General features: G+C 40.2%; 1 protein-coding gene across 1 annotated transcript in view; it reads left to right on the top strand.

Annotated features, from left to right (window-relative positions):
* pip4p2 (phosphatidylinositol-4,5-bisphosphate 4-phosphatase 2) overlaps positions 1 to 16,762 on the top strand; it is an 87,196-nt gene that overhangs the window by 39,445 nt on the left and 30,989 nt on the right. The window contains exons 4-5 of the mRNA XM_043688103.2: positions 1,045 to 1,168; positions 7,778 to 7,830. Coding sequence (XP_043544038.1) covers positions 1,045 to 1,168; positions 7,778 to 7,830 — 177 coding nt within the window. The remainder of the gene's footprint in view (positions 1 to 1,044; positions 1,169 to 7,777; positions 7,831 to 16,762) is intronic.

Here is a 16,762-nt window from a genome sequence, read left to right as displayed (position 1 = left end):
TCCTCAGATGCTGCCTGACCTGCTGGTTTTTCCAGCGCCATGCTTTTCAACTCTGATCTCTAGCATCTGCAATCCTCACTTTCTCCTTGTGACAAAGGCTGACATACCACTAGCCTTCCTAATTGCACCTGTGGGTTGGCCTTCATGATTTATTAGCGAGAACTGTATGGTCCATTTGTATATCTAGACTTACTAATTTCTTATCATTTAAGAAATAATCTATACATCCATTCCTCCTAGACTATCTAACTTTGCCTTACAAGACACCTTTTTAAGATGGAGTTTGACAGATTTTCTAAATACTAATGACATCAAGGGTTATGGGGATAGAGTGGGGGAGAAAAGTAGTGAAGTGGATGATCATTCGTGATCATATTGAACGGTGGAGCAAACTTGACAGGCTGAGTGGCCTTCTCCTTGTATATTCCTTGTTCTTTGCTAACGTTTCAATATTAGCAGTGAGATGCCTGTATTCCACAGAAGGTACTGCAGGTGATACTGTGCCTATTCCATATGCAAAAGAGATGATTTTAAGTATTAATCTTGTCAGCGCAACATTGAAGGCCGAAGGGCCTGTACAGCACTGTAATGTTCTGCGTTAAGCTGGAAAAACTTAATGTTTAATTATAAATATAGCATTAGAATACAGATTCTTAGGGGACTTGACTAGGTAGGTGCAGAAAGGTTGTTTTCTACTTTGGGAAGAGTCAAGGACCAGAGGGCATAATCTCCAAGCAAGAGGTTGCGCATTTAAAGAGCGAGATGAGGAAGAATTTCTTTTCAGAGGGTAGTGAATCTGTGGCTGACATAGATTTTTCACCAGTAAGGAAATCCATATTGAAGCAAATTTTAACAATTTATTTATTATTGAACTGAATGACATCAGGTTGGGGTTTGAGATTTTATCTGGAAGAACCTCATTCTTTACATCACCAGTGGAACTAACTTCAGAAAATGCTGATAAACAATGAGAAATGTTTTCAGTGGTTAATCTTAAAGATTAGTATAAATATCAACTCTAATGCAGATTTTGTTTTCCCACAGTAGACGCATAATTAATTTGGGTCCAGTGATGCTGATCCCAGAGGAACAACCTGCTCAGCCTGCCTTACCAGTACAACCGGAAGGTACACGTGTAGTGTGTGGACATTGTGGGAATACCTTTCTGGTATGTATGTAGCTCCTAAGTGAGGAGTAAGATAGTTGATAGCAATGAATAAGAGAGATCTGCCGGATCTAGTAGCAATTAGGAAAGACTTAAGCATGAATTACATGATATGTATGCAGTAACTTCCTTTCCATTACATTTACTCGCTTTGATTAGTACACGTTCACTGCACATCAAACTGAGTGACAATGGAATGTTGTTTATTACAAGAGAAATGGAAGATAAAAGGAACACTGTTTGCTGTGGTTGTATAGGGTGCTGTTGAGATAGCATCTGGGAGAGCTGTGTATAGTTTTGGTCTCCTTGTTTAAGAAAGTATACAAATCTATTAGAAGCAGTAGAGTCTGTTCACTCAGTTGGTACATGGAGATTGGGGATATGGCAGCAGGAGTGTAGTTGTGGGGCTTTTTATAAGGAAAGGTTAGATAGAGCCTGGGGCATTATCTTCAAAAGTTTAGAAGAATAATGTATAAAGAAGAACCTCAATTATCTGAACGACTTGGGCGGGGAGTATTTTGTTCAGATAATCGACTGCCGGATAACACAGTTTAGCCAAGCATCAGGACCTTGCAATCTTGTTTGGATAATCTGAAATTCAAATAATCGAGGTTCCTCTGTAATTTTATTGACGCATGAGATCCTGGCAGGGTTCATGCAATAAAGTGACCTTATTGAAACATACATGGTTCTTAGAGGACTTGACTAGTTAGGTGTAGAAAGTTTGTTTACCACTTTGGGAAGAGTCTAGGACGAGAGGGCAAAAGGTTATACATTTAAGAATGAGATGAGGAGGAATTTCTTCTCTGAAGGTAATGCATCTGTGGCTGTCATAAATTTTCCATCAGTAAGGAAATTCATATTCATGGGTGGGGGGTGGGGGATTGCAAGCAAGTGAAATTGAATGTTATTTGATCAGGGATGATCTTTGTGGATAGTGGAGTCCCAAAACTGTTCAGTGTTCCATCTGTATTCTCATCTTGTATAGCTATAGAAAAGCCACCCTGCTTTTACACTCCATTTCTTTTGAAATAAAGGCCTTCCCTGTTACCCACTGAAATTGGATGGTACTTTGATTCAAGGCCAAAGACTTCCAAATTTCTCTTTTGTAGCTTTCTGCAGTCTTTCTCCATTTAAATAATATTCAGCTTCTGAATATTGAAAGAGTGCATCAACTTAGATTTTTCAACATTATATTTTATCTGCCAAATTTCTCCACACACTCATAACCTATCTGTATCCCTCTGCAGACTCTGTGTCATCTTCAGCACTTGCCTTTCCACCTATTTTTGTGTCATCTGCAAATTTGGGTATAGAACATTCACATTGTCATCTGAGTCATTAACATATATTGTAAATAATTGTGGCCCCAGCACTGCTCCCTGTGGCACACAACTAGTTACAGGTCCCGTCCTGAAAATGCCCTCTGATCCAGCTGTCTGCTTTCGATTAGTTAGCTGATCCTTCATCCATTCTGATGTGCAATTTCCAACTCTTCAGGATCTTACTGTATTAAGTAGCCTTATTACATTTCTTCTGAAAATCTTAAGTACGCTACATTAACTGCTTCCCCATCATGTACCATGCTTGTTACTGCCTTAAAGAATTTGAATTATTAATTTGTCAGGCATGATTTTCCCTTCATGAAGTCATGCTGACTTTCGCTCATTTTTTAAATTCTCTGCTGTTACATAATTTTATGATATACTTTTAATATTTTCCCGATAACAGACATTAAGCTAATTGGAGGAGCTAAAGTGCCTGGAGTGTGTTCAGAAAACTCTTAACAGTAGTAGGTTTCCAATCCAGTGAGAAAGCAGGCTTTGCAAGGCATAGTTTTAAAAATCAGGTGGGCCAAATGTCGGTAGGGGAATGTTTAGGCAATTGTGATCGTTGTATCATGAGGTTTAGGCTGACTACAGGAAAGGACAATGAATAGTGTAGAGGAAGCATATAATAACCTGGGGGTAAGATCTGTACTTGTTAAATTGGAGGCAAAGGTTGGTTGATAAAACTGTAGTTGAGAAAAGTAGTACTATTTTGGACACAGCTGAAAATGTGTTGCTGGAAAAGCACAGCAGGTCAGGCAGCATCCAAGGAACAGGAGAATCAACGTTTCGGGCATAAGCCCTTCTTCAGGAAGGAGGAAAGTGTGTCCAGCAGGCTAAGATAAAAGGAGGAGGGACTTGGGGGAGGGGCGGTGGAAACACTTTCCTCATTCCTGAAGAAGGGCTTATGCCCGAAACGTCGATTCTCCTGTTCCTTGGATGCTGCCTGACCTGCTGCGCTTTTCCAGCAACACATTTTCAGCTCTGATCTCCAGCATCTGCAGTCCTCACTTTCTCCTCGAAGATTTTAATCTACTGTGAATCTTCTTGCAAGGATGCCCTCCTTGAAGAAGCTCTCTTCCTTCCTCTACAAGGATTTCAGTGAGTCCCTCTCTCACTGCACACCCCAGGTCCAACTATCGCATTTCCAACGACCCTCCCCCAAGTCCCTCCTCCCTACCTTTTATCTTAGCCTATTTTGGGCACAGTCAAGATATATTCATTAAGTGGCTGAGGTCTGAAATACTCTGCCTGAGTGTCTAGCAGAGGCAGGTTTAATTGAAATAAATGAAAGGGAATTGGAGTGTCATTTGAAAAGTAAGAATGTGCAGGGTTATGGCGATAAGGCTGGAGAATGGCACTGAATTAATTGTTCATTCACAGAGCCAGTGCAGATATCAGTTATAATCCATCAGTCAAGGAAAAGCTAGTCCTGTGCTTTAGGAGGGAGTTAATTTTATTTTAAAAATGGTTGATTTTGTCAACATTATAAATGTTGTTTATCCACTTCCTAAACAAAACCCCTGCCCAACTGTCACCTCGGTCTTAATCCCCGTATTTTGCGACTGGTTAGATTTGAAATTCATTCTTTTGAAACAATTCAGCTAGTTAATGAACATTTGAAGCTTTTGATGGCTACAAGCTCATCAAACTTTGGCCTTTGTACATGTTACATTGCCCCACAATCAATTATTACTCCCTCTGGCTGTTACTAACCAGTGATAAGACTCCTTCATTATTGGACTGATTGTGTTTTCTCTACATTTGTGTTTCATCTTTGATAGCAGACTTGACTTTTCCTCTGTCTCATGTGTTCTACACAAAACTCAGTCCTTTGCAAAGCATGCTTTTAATTTTCCTTTTTTTTTTGTCCAAATCATCTGATTTTTGAAGTTTTATTTTGAGAAACAAACTTCCTTTTACATAACATCTTCAAGAACACATCTATTTTCTTGTTGCTTTGCCTTATTTCAGTTCACATGCAGGCTTTTTTTGTCAGTGATACATCACATGGAATTCACAACAGTTGGTTTGAATTAAGATGACTTTGAATTAACCTTGGTTGAACAGTCCATCATTGTATTTGGGTCAGTCTAACACAGTACTTCATAACCTGTAGCTGCTATGATAGTACATTGTGATCTGGATGGAATCTCTGTCATATTTAATATGTACACTGTCTTATATACTGTTCATTATTAGGTAAGGTATTGTTTGTTTTGGGAAGTTCTTTGTCAAAAATAAGGCAATAGACAACATGCATAAAAGATAACATAGTACAGTCAATTTGACTACTATTGATTTACTGTCACAAAATCATGAATATGCTGCTTTAACGCAGAAGGTTAGCTTTAGTCCATCATCTGGCTTGAAAACTCCAGAAACTTTTCTTTTGCCATTTTTCCTCCTTCTATATCCTTACTGCTTGTCTTGATTTGTGACTTCCTTGTTAGATCAGCAATCAAATTCTCAATGTTAATGTGACCTCGATATCTGGTGATTGGTTAGGTACTTTTCACAAATGACCTGTTGCTTGTGAACAATGTGAGCCTTCTTTGTTTTCTGTGTGGTGAAGCTGTCTCTTCAGCCATCTGCAAAAGTGCACCATGGGAAGCTATCCCAGCCCCAATGGATCTGATTTACTGCAAGTATGAAGAAATTGTTCCTTTTTGAACTGAACATTAAGTAAACTCATCAGGGACCTAATCATTATATCAATATGCCTGACCAAAAGGTATCAATAAACACAGGCATAGGAAGTGCATGCAAGAAGATAAATAGTGGGAAGGAGAGATGCAGAATCCCCACACAACTGCTGTTCTCAGACTGTATGAGAGAATCTCTGTTTGAGTAGGTAATGTTAATTCAACATTTCCTTGCCAGTCTGTACAGTTTTGTGTCATTCTAAAAATGAACATGAAAGCAATATGAAACCTGTATGTTTGTGAAAATAGTAAATCAACAAAATAAATTTTAGTTACATTTTCCAGGAAACTTTTAAAGTGGTCTCACTTGGAGCTTTGTAGATGAGAAAACTTGCACATCCTTGGTTTGACCTATGGAACAACCTTTAAAAACAGTTCTACTATCAGGCATTGGTCTAATGGCCAGTCTTTTGACTGAAAGATTACTTTTGTGGCTTTTTATTATTTCAGTTTGAGCCTACATTTTGAAAGTTGTTCACTTCTCTCAAATGAACAAAAAACTAACTGCATAGGTTAAGGAAAGGGGAAAGACGTTTATTTTAACAAGACACTGAAAAGGATGGTGTAGATAAACTAGTGGCAATGGCACATTTAAACCTAATGTGGAAAGCTGAAGTGAATTATTTTGGAAGAATGAGAGACAATTTGAAAAGAATGGAGCAGTTTTAAATGAGGTACAGGAATAGACTAAAAACTGTGCATTTGTTATCAAGGCCAGAATGGCTGAGAAGTAAGGTGATTGGCAAAAGCTCAAAGGCGATGTTGGGAAAGTTTTTTATTACCACCAGTGATTAAGATCTTTAGTGCACTGCCTGTGTGTGTAGCAGGAGCAGAGTTGTTTGTGGCTTTCAAGAGGATGTTGGGTAATTAACTGTAGAGGTACAGGGCTGTAGGGAAGTCTGAGTAGCTGAGTTGTTCTTGTGGAGAGCTAACATGGGCAAGGCAGAGAGAATGGCTGCCTCCTGTGTTTCAAATATTCAATGATCTAGAGAGGTAATGATGTATTTAAAAATAAAACCTTTGAAGATGGTACTACAAGTTGAGAAGGCTTTAGCATCTTCCAAACTGAAGGATGCCACCTTCTTGGAGAGGTTACAGAGGAGATTTATCGTAATGGTGTCTGGGAATGAAAGACTTAAAATGTACAGCAGGACTAGAGAAATTGGAGCAGATGAGAATTTAGATGTGTTCAAATTTGTGAAGTGTTTTGCTAGAGAAACTGTTTACATTGGCTGAAGAATTAGTAACCAGTGAACATTTTAAAAATAATTGATAAAAGAGCAGGGAGATGACATGAAAAAAAATGTACTTGGTACATGGTGATTTTGAGTGCACTGTCTGAAAGGGACAGGGAAGATAAGTTCGGTGACTGCTTTCAAAGGTGGCTGGGTGAACACTTGAGAGAGAATATTTGGGCTTTGAGTAAAGAGAAGAGGATTATGTCTAATTAAAGAACTGTTTCAAAGGGGATGAATGATCTTCTGTGCTGTGCCATTCTGTGACCGATTCTATGAAACAAAATTCAGATTTCTCTGTGTCAGATTAAGGATTAGAGATAATATCTTAGATAAGAGCCTGACTGCATGTAAGAAAGGCACGTGATCTGTGGTGCACTCCCTTGATTTGATTTAGTTCTTTAACAACAACAATGCCAGCTGCTTTTGGTGGTGTTGGGGCTGTGTAAAGTTTCATAGTTGTAGGCTGGGTCAGAACCCCTTGTTTTCGATCCATGGTCAATCTTACTTTAGGCTAGTGAGCAATGGAGTTACCTGGCAGCAGTGGGAACTGAGTAGTACCAAAAGGATCAATTAGGACCCAATTGGGAATGCTGCTGGGAGTGAATGAATCCCCGAGTCTCTGGCCGATCCCTGGAGTCAGGAGGCAGCCAAAGCACCTTTACCCTTCCTCACCACTACTGATACACTTTTAGCACAGTTTGCCAATATTTGTCAGGCAGCAGTAATACTTGGAAATGAATGTACTGGCATTCCATTTGTGAGAGAGAGGATGAGTTGGACTGTTACATGTCACTTGCAAGTTTTCTTTTTTGATAAAATCTGCCTCATTTTCAGGAGATATGTTAACATTTTTCTGTCTGCTAATGGGGCTGCTTAGAGGACAGTGTTGCAGGCCGTCCCGATAGCCCACCCTGCTGCATGCTCTGCTGCACCGTCCTTGGTTGGACACAGCTCCCAGAGGCTGCCTCCCGCTAAGATTGTGGAGCCAGCCAGCCAGACACCAGCAAGGGTCAGTATTTGGTCTCTACCTCTGAAAATCTTCAAAAACAGTTCATTTCTGTCTGAGTCTTGCAACCCATTCATAATCTGAGTCATTACGTTGAACTATTCCATTTATTGGCACTGAAACCAGTTTTGCTATATCATGGGAAAATTTCTGTGAATGCCCAAGTCAAATGAATGATGCTGCATTTTTAAAAAAAAAAGTATCAAGCATTTTCCCTTAAAAGGGAATGGAGGAACAGGAAGATTTAAGGCTTGAGAAATGGAAAGCTCTAGGTGACCTTTGGAGACGTTATAGAAAAATAATCTCTGATCTGGTTTTGTTCTGTTTATTTACAGTGGATGGAAGTTAGGTTCAACACTCTGGCAAAATGCCCACACTGCAAAAGAATGTAAGTTAAAATCATTTTATGGCAAATGTGAATCTGATTTCTTATCAACGACAGTCATTTTACTCAAACCATTATTATTTGCTTTCTATGTCTAAAGATCAATTTACAAAAAAAACAATGTGTTGAAAGGATGTGAATGATTTTCATTGCTCACTGACCATGGCTATTTGCTGACTAGAAAAATTATGTGAATTTTTTTTTGTAATGGAATTTAGCTTTAATGATTGAAAAGGTGAGTGCTGCATTTCTGCCCATTTGGAATCATTGGGGTAATATTTTGTTCACTAACTTGCTGAGTTCTGACATTATTGAGCTATGTCATTTTTCAAAATTGTGTATAATTTTATTCTTGCTAGAAATTCTGAATCCAGTCTCTTTTTTTTTGGTTTCACAACAGTCATCCTGAGACAGTTTGGTTAATAAATCTGCAAGACTCTGATTTAGTTTGGTTTCTTGGGCTTCAGTCAACCTGGTAGTTGACGTGTGGCAAGTACAACTTCACAGTAGGTAGGTGCTTTCACAGAACTGCTTTTGGACCAGGATGGATGGAAGTCCTGCTTCTTTTCCACCTCCTGGCTGCCCCACAGGTACACAAGTGTAAAAACAATCACAGTTAGGAACAAGGACCTCTTCCCTCCTCCCGTCAGGGTTGTGGATTGACCTGACCTAGTTTTGTGGACTGTTTTGGGTTGTACTCCATCCAACTGACTGACCTCCAGGCATTAAATCTCTCAGGACCAAAAAAAAACACATCTGGAATTAACAGCATGTGAGAAAACAGACTTGAGGGATTTTCACCCAAAGCCTGTCCTGTTCTTCTCACCTATGCAACATGTCCCTTTATTATCTAAAGCAAGGTTTCTGGTCTGATCATCTTGATACTGCATTTTGAATATTTTCACATTCGCTAAATTGGACTATACTTGATAGCTAGCATCCACAATTCTGTTGGTTTTTATTCTTGGTAGTTTCCTGAGTTAGACATTACAGCAATACTGTACAAGCCGATGGCCCAAAAATGTGCACAGTCACTGTGAATCTCAAATAACTTGCATTGCACACATACAAACTACCATTGAAATGACAAACACTTAGATTTCCAAACTGTGAACAGCCTTCAATGTTCCAAATATGTTTCCAAAATAAAACATTTGACAGGAAGGTAAGTATGAAACAATAAGGAGTGGTGATATAAAGATATATTTTTGCAATGCATGTGTCTTAAGCATGCATAGATCAGAGGACTTTCTTTGCTTATAAAGCTCTGAGGGGGCTCTGTGCCACTGACTGCTGGGTAAAAGATAACCTTCACACACAGATTTCATGAATGGGTTGTCTGAAACTGTGTGCATGATATTTGAGTTCTGGAGAGGGGAAAATTGAAATGTGGGTGGTCAGGTTCAGAGAGAAAGAGAGGGATAACGTGTTTTCCCTTTTTTGCTATATTTCTTTTCTTTAGTCCTCCGCATTCTCCTCTTTACATGTCACTTGGTGGCTTACTGATCCTTGCAACTTTCCACAAAAGTTAAAGATGTGAATTAGAAAAGATGGTAGATGTATTGGTGAATGGTTCCTGCAGATTGGAAGATGTCAAATGTAAAAGGAGAAAGACAGAAAATGAGAAATAACAGACCAGTGAATCTAACATCAGACATAGGAAGAATGCCAGAAAACATAATATAGAGTGCAATAAAAGGACACTTGGAATGCAGAGTCAGTATGATTTCTTCAAACTTTAATGGATACAGGGATGGTGCAGGGAAATGATAGATCATGAGCTGGGTTCTCATCGAAATGATGTAGTGGGCTTGAATAGTTGAATGGTCTATTCCAGCTCTTTATTTCTTATGTTGTGAAACCGCAAGTCAAAAATTCTCAAGCATGAAAGGGGCAGTAAATCAGCAACATTCAAAAAGGTCATGTGGTCAAAACATGACATGGTCAAGCCCTCAGGAATGCTTTCAACTAGAGTTGGCAGCCCTACAACACTAGTATATCTGTTGTTGTTGTTGAGCTAGCCAGCCCCATAACATGTCAAATGTTTAATCATCTTCAGCAGAGGGAAGGAAGAGTTCCACCACCATGTCTACCCCTCTCTAATTTGGTTGAGATCTGTTAAGCACGCCAGCCTTTAGAGCCAACTTACCCTGTCCAAGGTGTTAATATAGCTAAGCCCCGCTAGCAAAACATCTCTCCCCTCAGTGTGAAAGGGCCATTGGGTTGTTAATGTACTGGACAACTGAACAAACAGAAAATGAACACATACACTGGCAGAATTTTCCACAATTCCAGGTGAGAATAGAGGAAGAAAAGGATTTTTCTTTACCAAGTATGTAGTAGGTTAAATGTTAGAAACATAAACCTTAATCACATTTTAAAAGTATTTGGTTATGCACTTATAATGCCCTAACCCACAAGTCTAAGGATGTTACTGTTAATGCTGCTAAGCTTATCTATCTTGTCATTTTTGCACTTGTCTCCAGCATGTATTAGGTTTTGGAGGCCATTAGATGTTCCATGTCACATTGATGCTGTGGTTCTGTTCGCCGAGCTGGAAGTTTTTGTTGCAAACGTTTTGTCCCCTGTCTAGGTGACATCCTCAGTGCTTGGGAGCCTCCTGTGAAGCGCTTCTGTGGCGTTTCCTCCGGCATTTATAGTGGCCTGTCCCTGCCGCTTCCGGTTGTCAGTTTCAGCTGTCCGCTGTAGTGGCTGGTATATTGGGTCCAGGTCGATGTGTTTGTTGATGGAGTTTGTGGATGAGTGCCATGCTTCTAGGAATTCCCTGGCTGTTCTTTGTTTCGCTTGCCCTATAATGGTAGTGTTGTCCCAGTCAAATTCATGTTGCTTGTCGTCTGCGTGTGTGGCTACTAGGGATAGCTGGTCGTGTCGTTTCGTGGCTCGTTGATGTTCGTGATATCCACGAACATCAACTAGCCACGAAACGACACGACCAGCTATCCCTAGTAGCCACACACGCAGACGACAAGCAACATGACTTTGACTGGGACAACACTACCATTATAGGGCAAGCGAAACAAAGAACAGCCAGGGAATTCCTAGAAGCATGGCACTCATCCACAAACTCCATCAACAAACACATAGACCTGGACCCAATATACCGGCCACTACAGCGGACAGCTGAAACTGACAACCGGAAGCGGCAGGGACAGGCCACTATAAATGCCGGAGGAAACACCACAGAAGCGCTTCACAGGAGGCTCCCAAGCACTGAGGATGTCACCTAGACAGGGGACGAAACGTTTGCAACAAAAACTTCCAGCTCGGCAAACAGAACCACAGCAACGAGCACCCGTGCTACAAATCTTCTCACAAACTTGGAATGTCACATTGATTTCCAGAGTAGCAAAACTACAATGAAGTGCAAGTAGCCACAAAGATAAAAGTACACTATACAGATACTCTGAAAAATATGTTGGTGACTTGGGGAATCCTGTATTTCAGTACAGTTCATTGGATTCTTCATTTTTCTGTTCAACATCTTTCATATTGCCACTGCCTGGGAACTTATACTGAAGACTTTCTGAAATAATGAAGTGGGGAGGAGGAAAGGAATTAATTCGAATGTGTAAACAAATTACAAAACTTGTGTGTATAGCAATGAAAAATAACTACACTTCAGTAGAATTTTAACCTCTATCGTGGTGTCTATTGTACAAACTCCATATGAGTATTGCGTTCACTTTGGGAACGACACCTCAGGAAATGAAAGTTGGTCTTGGCGGGAATAACAGCAGAGGTTCACCAGAATAATACTGGGATCTATAAGAGTAAATTATGATGGCTAGTTGATAACTCAGTTTCTATTCCCTTGAGGTTTTTTGAGACATTTGATTTGGGTGTTGGAAGTGAAGGGGTGAGTACCAATCAAATTGTTCATGCTATTAAAAATTAAAAAACAAATTGTTCATGAGATGTGACTGTTGCTGACTTGGCTTCTATTATTGCCCATTCTTTTTACCGTGGGGGGACCTGGTGACGAGCTGCCTTGTTGAACTTCATCAGGTCTTGGAGTGTAGAGACACTGTGCTTTAGGGAGGAAGTTGCAGGATTTGATCCAGCAACGTTGAAGGAATTTCCGAGTCCGGTTGGTGAGTGGCTTGAAGGGGAATTTGCAAATGTTTCCATTGTTTCTGCTGGCCTTGTCCTTCTAGATGGTAGTGATTGCATGTACATGAGTTTGGGTAATTTATGGCAGTGCATTTTGTAAATTGTACACACTACTGCCCCTATAGTAAATATTGACGACGGTGGATATGGTGACAATCAAGGGACCTGGATGATGTCAAGCTTCCTGAGTGTTCAATGAGTACTTGCCCATCTAGGCAAGTGGACAGTATTGCAACACACTCCTGACTTGTGCCTTGACAATGGTGAATAGGAAAAACCAAAACAATGAAATGTGGAAATATTGCTGGAAAAAACTCAGGTCTGGTAGCAGTGGTGGAGAAAAAAGTAGGGTTAACAGTTCAGGTTCAGTGACCGTCCTTCAGAATGATGGTGAATAGGCTTTGGAGAATGAGGGGATGAGTTGCTCATTACAGATTCTGTGCCTCTGACCTCCTCTTGTACCCAAGATATTTAGTGTTTATAGTGAGTCCAGTCTAGTTTTTGGTCAATGGACCAATGATGTTGATAGTGGTGGATTCAGTAACAGTAATGCCATTGAATATGGTTAAACTGCATGCAGTGGTTAGAATGGTGTTCTTTTACAGTGACACTAAAATAAACTTCCTGTAGAGCAAATGCTTAAATTTCACACTTAACCATTTGTGTTTTTCTGTTGTTCTTAAACTAATTGTGGATACATTGTGATGTGATACTCAAGTAGTGTTGACTGCACTCTGCTATTACATGTTTTGGGAGCGAGTATGTCTTACAACTTAGGGGGTCAGAGTCTCAATTTTTTCAGCACATTGTGTTAAATTCATGTCTAAATGTATCTACAATCTGAGTGAGTACCTCCTGGGTTGTTAGTCAGATGCTACAAACTGAAAGGGATGGTGTTACGACATGGGGTAAACCCTCCTGCTTAATTTAAAACCAGTAGCACAGAAAAGATTTATACCATGCAGTAATCTGTAAACATTAGAGTGGCCAAGAACTATTTGAAGTAAAAATTAACTACTTTATTTCTTAATGTGTAACAGAATAATTAACTAACAGCTATTTACAATTCCTTCCTCTAACCTATCCTTTACCTTGCCTTCTATAATACTAGTCCAATAACACTCCCAATTAAGATTTACAGAAAATTCAAATCTTAAAACCAGCCAGCGGTCGAATCTTCTCTTTATCTTCGTCTGTCGATTTGTTCCCCAGGTCAGTGTTGAGGTTTTTCTCTGTGCAAACTCCTTCTCTAGACAGGCACCTCTCAGAGTTGTGACTGGCAGTCTACAACTGTTGGTCTGGTGGCAGTTCTCCTCCCAACTGTTCAATTTTCCCTTGTCTTGTAGCCCAAAGCATCGGATTGTGTCATTGGCTTTTAAGATTATCAATATACTCAATTCGATACTTGATTGGAGTTTGGTATTTTTTGGGGGTATCATTTAAACTGATTGCCTTAATTCGAATCTGTTTTGTCATAGAATCATAGAGATGTACATCACGGAAACAGATGCTTTGTTCCAATCCGTCCATGCCGACCAAATATCCCAGCCCAGTCGAGTTCCACATGCCAGCAACCGGCCGATATCCCTCCAAATCGTTCCTATTCATATACCCATCCAAATGTCTTTTAAATGTTGCAATTGAACCAGCCTCCTCCACTTCCTCTGGCAGCTCATTCCATGCACGTACCGCCCTCTGCGTAAAAAGGTTGTCCCTTAGGTCTCTTTTGTATCTTTCCCCTCTCACCGTAAACCTATGCCCTCTAGTTCTGGACTCACCCACCCCAGGGAAAAGACTTTGTCTATTTATCCTATCCATGCCCCTCATAATTTTGTAAACCTCTATAAGGTCATCACTCAGACTCTGCTCCAGGGAAAACAGCCCCAGTCTGTTCAGCCTCTCCCTGTAGCTCAAATCCTCCAATCCTGGCAACATCCTTGTAAATCTTTCTGAACTCTTTCAAGTTTCACAACATGTTTCCGATAGGAAGGAGACCAGAACTGTGCAGAAAAATAGATTAAAAAAAAAACCAAGAAGCTGTCCCAAAAATCTAAAGCCTTCTATCCTACACCATCCCTTCAGCCACGTGTCCATCTGACCTATCTTCCTATCTCTAGTTTAAAGTCTCACAACACCAGGCCTCAGTCCAACGGATCCACCTGGAAGTACCAACCCTCGGAGTACTCCTTCATCGGCTCGCTCCGAAATCTAGTATCTCCACACAGACCTGCTAAACCACAACCTGGTGTTGTGTGACCTTCACCTTTGCCCACCCCAGTCCGACACCAGCACCTCCATTCCTATCTCTCAACTTTGCAGCACGTAGCACTAGAAGTAATCCAGAGATTACATTCCTTGGTGGTCTTCCTCTTTCATTTACAATCTAACTCTCTAAATTCCTGTTGAAGGGCGTCATTCTTTTTAGGAGTGCTCCTAGGGTTAGTGTAAGACAGAAGGCTTCAGATTTTTGGGACAGCTTCTTGGTTTTTTTAAAATCTATTTTTCTATGCAGTTCTGGTCTCCTTCTTATAGGAAAGATGTTGTGAAACTTGAAAGAGTTCAGAAAAGATTTACAAGGATGTTGGAGGATTTGAGCTACAGGGAGAGGCTGAACAGGCTGGGGCTGTTCTCCCTGGAGCTTCGGAGGCTGAGGGGTGACCTTATAGAGGTTTACAAAATTATGAGGGGCATGGATAGGGTAAATAGACAAAGTCTTTTCCCTGGGATCGGGGAGTCCAGAACTAGAGGGCATAGGTTTAGGGTGAGAGGGGAAAGATATAAAAGAGACCTAAGGGGCAACTCTTTCACACAGAGGGTGGTATGTGTATGGAATGAGCTGCCAGAGGAAGTGGAGGAGGCTGGTTCAATTGCAACATCTAAAAGACATTTGGATGCGTATATGAATAGGAAGGGTTTGGAGAGATATCAGCCGGATGTTCGCAGGTGGGACTAGATTGGGTTGGCATATTTGGTTGGCATGGACAGGTTGGACCGAAGGGTCTGTGTCCATGCTGTACATCTCTATGACTCTATGACAAAACAGATTCGAATTAAGGCAATCAGTTTAAATGATACCCCGAAAAAATACCAAACTCCAATCAAGTTCTGTCGTTTCCAGGCAACCAGCTACCCCAGTAGCTGGAGCACATGTTGCATTGTATCTTATTGAGAACACTAGGTGCTGTCACTGCTAGCTTTTACTGTCTTAAAGGTATATTACACCCACATCTTCATAAAATGGCATGCCAGAAGGTGGTTGCAGTCTCGTCATGTTATCTCGCAGTTGCGGATGGGATGTGTGTAAGTGTTCCTGGTGCTTTTAGTTGTTTCACATTGTGCTGTAATTTGATTGATTGAAGTTTGTTGATTAGTGAGAACAGATTAGGAGCATGCTGTGATGCCTAACCTGTATCTTTGATTCTCCAAGATGGTTATCATTGGCAAAACAGATTCCATTTAGAAGGAAACCCCAGAGACCTTGGGCAACAGGTTTGGGAAGATGAGGATTTCAATGGCATTCTGTTCTTCACTGTCAGATCTTACTTTGACTTTTCAGATACTTGAAAGGATAATAAATGGCTGTGCATTTAAAAACCTGCTAGGAAGAATTCCAGGCAATATACTTGGTTCTTCTGATAAGGTTAGTGAATGAGCTCCTATGTTGCAAAGTAAGGAAGTGGCACACTGCCAACTCCTTCCACAAAATCATTCTGTTGTGTGTCTGTAAGGAGAAAGTACACCTGCAGCTCCCTGAATTAATATTATTCATTTATTCTTTCTGGCTGTCATCTTTGCTAACTACATTTATATCCTGCTGCTGCACCAAATTTCTACCTCCTGTACAAATACTTCCTGGCAGGACTGCCTGACAGCAGTATTCAAGGGTTTATTGAAAAGGGAGGTAGTACTTGAAGTCTGGAGAGCAACAAATGTGTAATAAATGTTTTTAACGATAAATGGGGCCAATTTGCCACCCAGTAGTAAGACAAAAAAGTTCTGTAACTCTTAATCAAGGACAAATCTGGACAAATGTAAACAAACTGGGAATGTGCTCTCAAAAATGTTATGCCAAAGCATTTGATGTTATTCAGTTCAAGTGTACAGTCGTTGGCAAAGCAAATAAATCTGAGATATTTTTGCTTTGCCACTCATCCTTGTAATCTCTCTGAGTATATAATTTCCATCTCTGTACAGTGGTTCTGCAGCAAATTGCAGTCTTTTTTTTAAACCAGGAGTTCAGCTGTGGAACTGGAGTGATGCCATCAAGTTATCCAAGCAGCTAATTGTATCGAAGAAATGTCAAAGTCTCGAGAGGGGGAAACACAAATAAACTTAGTTTTAAATGTATAACACAGATCTACAGATGCTGGAAATCTGGAACAACATCAGAAATTGCTGGAGAAACTGGGTAGCATCTGTGGAGAGAAAGCAGAATTAACATTTTGAATCTGGTGACCCTTCTTCAGAACTCTGCTCTCTCTCTCTCCACAGTTTCCTGAGTTTCTCCAGCAATTTTGCTTTCTGTATTTGTCTTAAATATGTTTAGATTACACTAATTATTAATAGGAGTAAAGGTAGGCTTTAAACTTAAAGCAAACTTTAAAAAACAGGATTTTCAAATACATTTTGCTTTCTTAAAAAAAACTGTTAATTATCAATTTGTGAACTTTTCACCATAAACAGATGATGGTAACAGTCTACAAAAGGCAATGAAGCAGCTCACCAGGCCTACTTCAATAGTACTTTCCAAATCCATGACCTCTACTGCTGAGAAAGACAGAGTGGCAGAGAGATGACATTACAT

The sequence above is a fragment of the Chiloscyllium plagiosum genome, unplaced genomic scaffold (assembly GCF_037043375.1).
Source record: "Chiloscyllium plagiosum isolate Xiang-an unplaced genomic scaffold, Cpla_swu_hap1 HiC_scaffold_4, whole genome shotgun sequence".
In the NCBI taxonomy this organism is placed as follows: Eukaryota; Metazoa; Chordata; class Chondrichthyes; order Orectolobiformes; family Hemiscylliidae; genus Chiloscyllium; species Chiloscyllium plagiosum.
The sequence above is the reverse complement of the archived record's forward strand: the minus strand, read 5'-3'. Positions and strand labels throughout refer to the sequence as shown.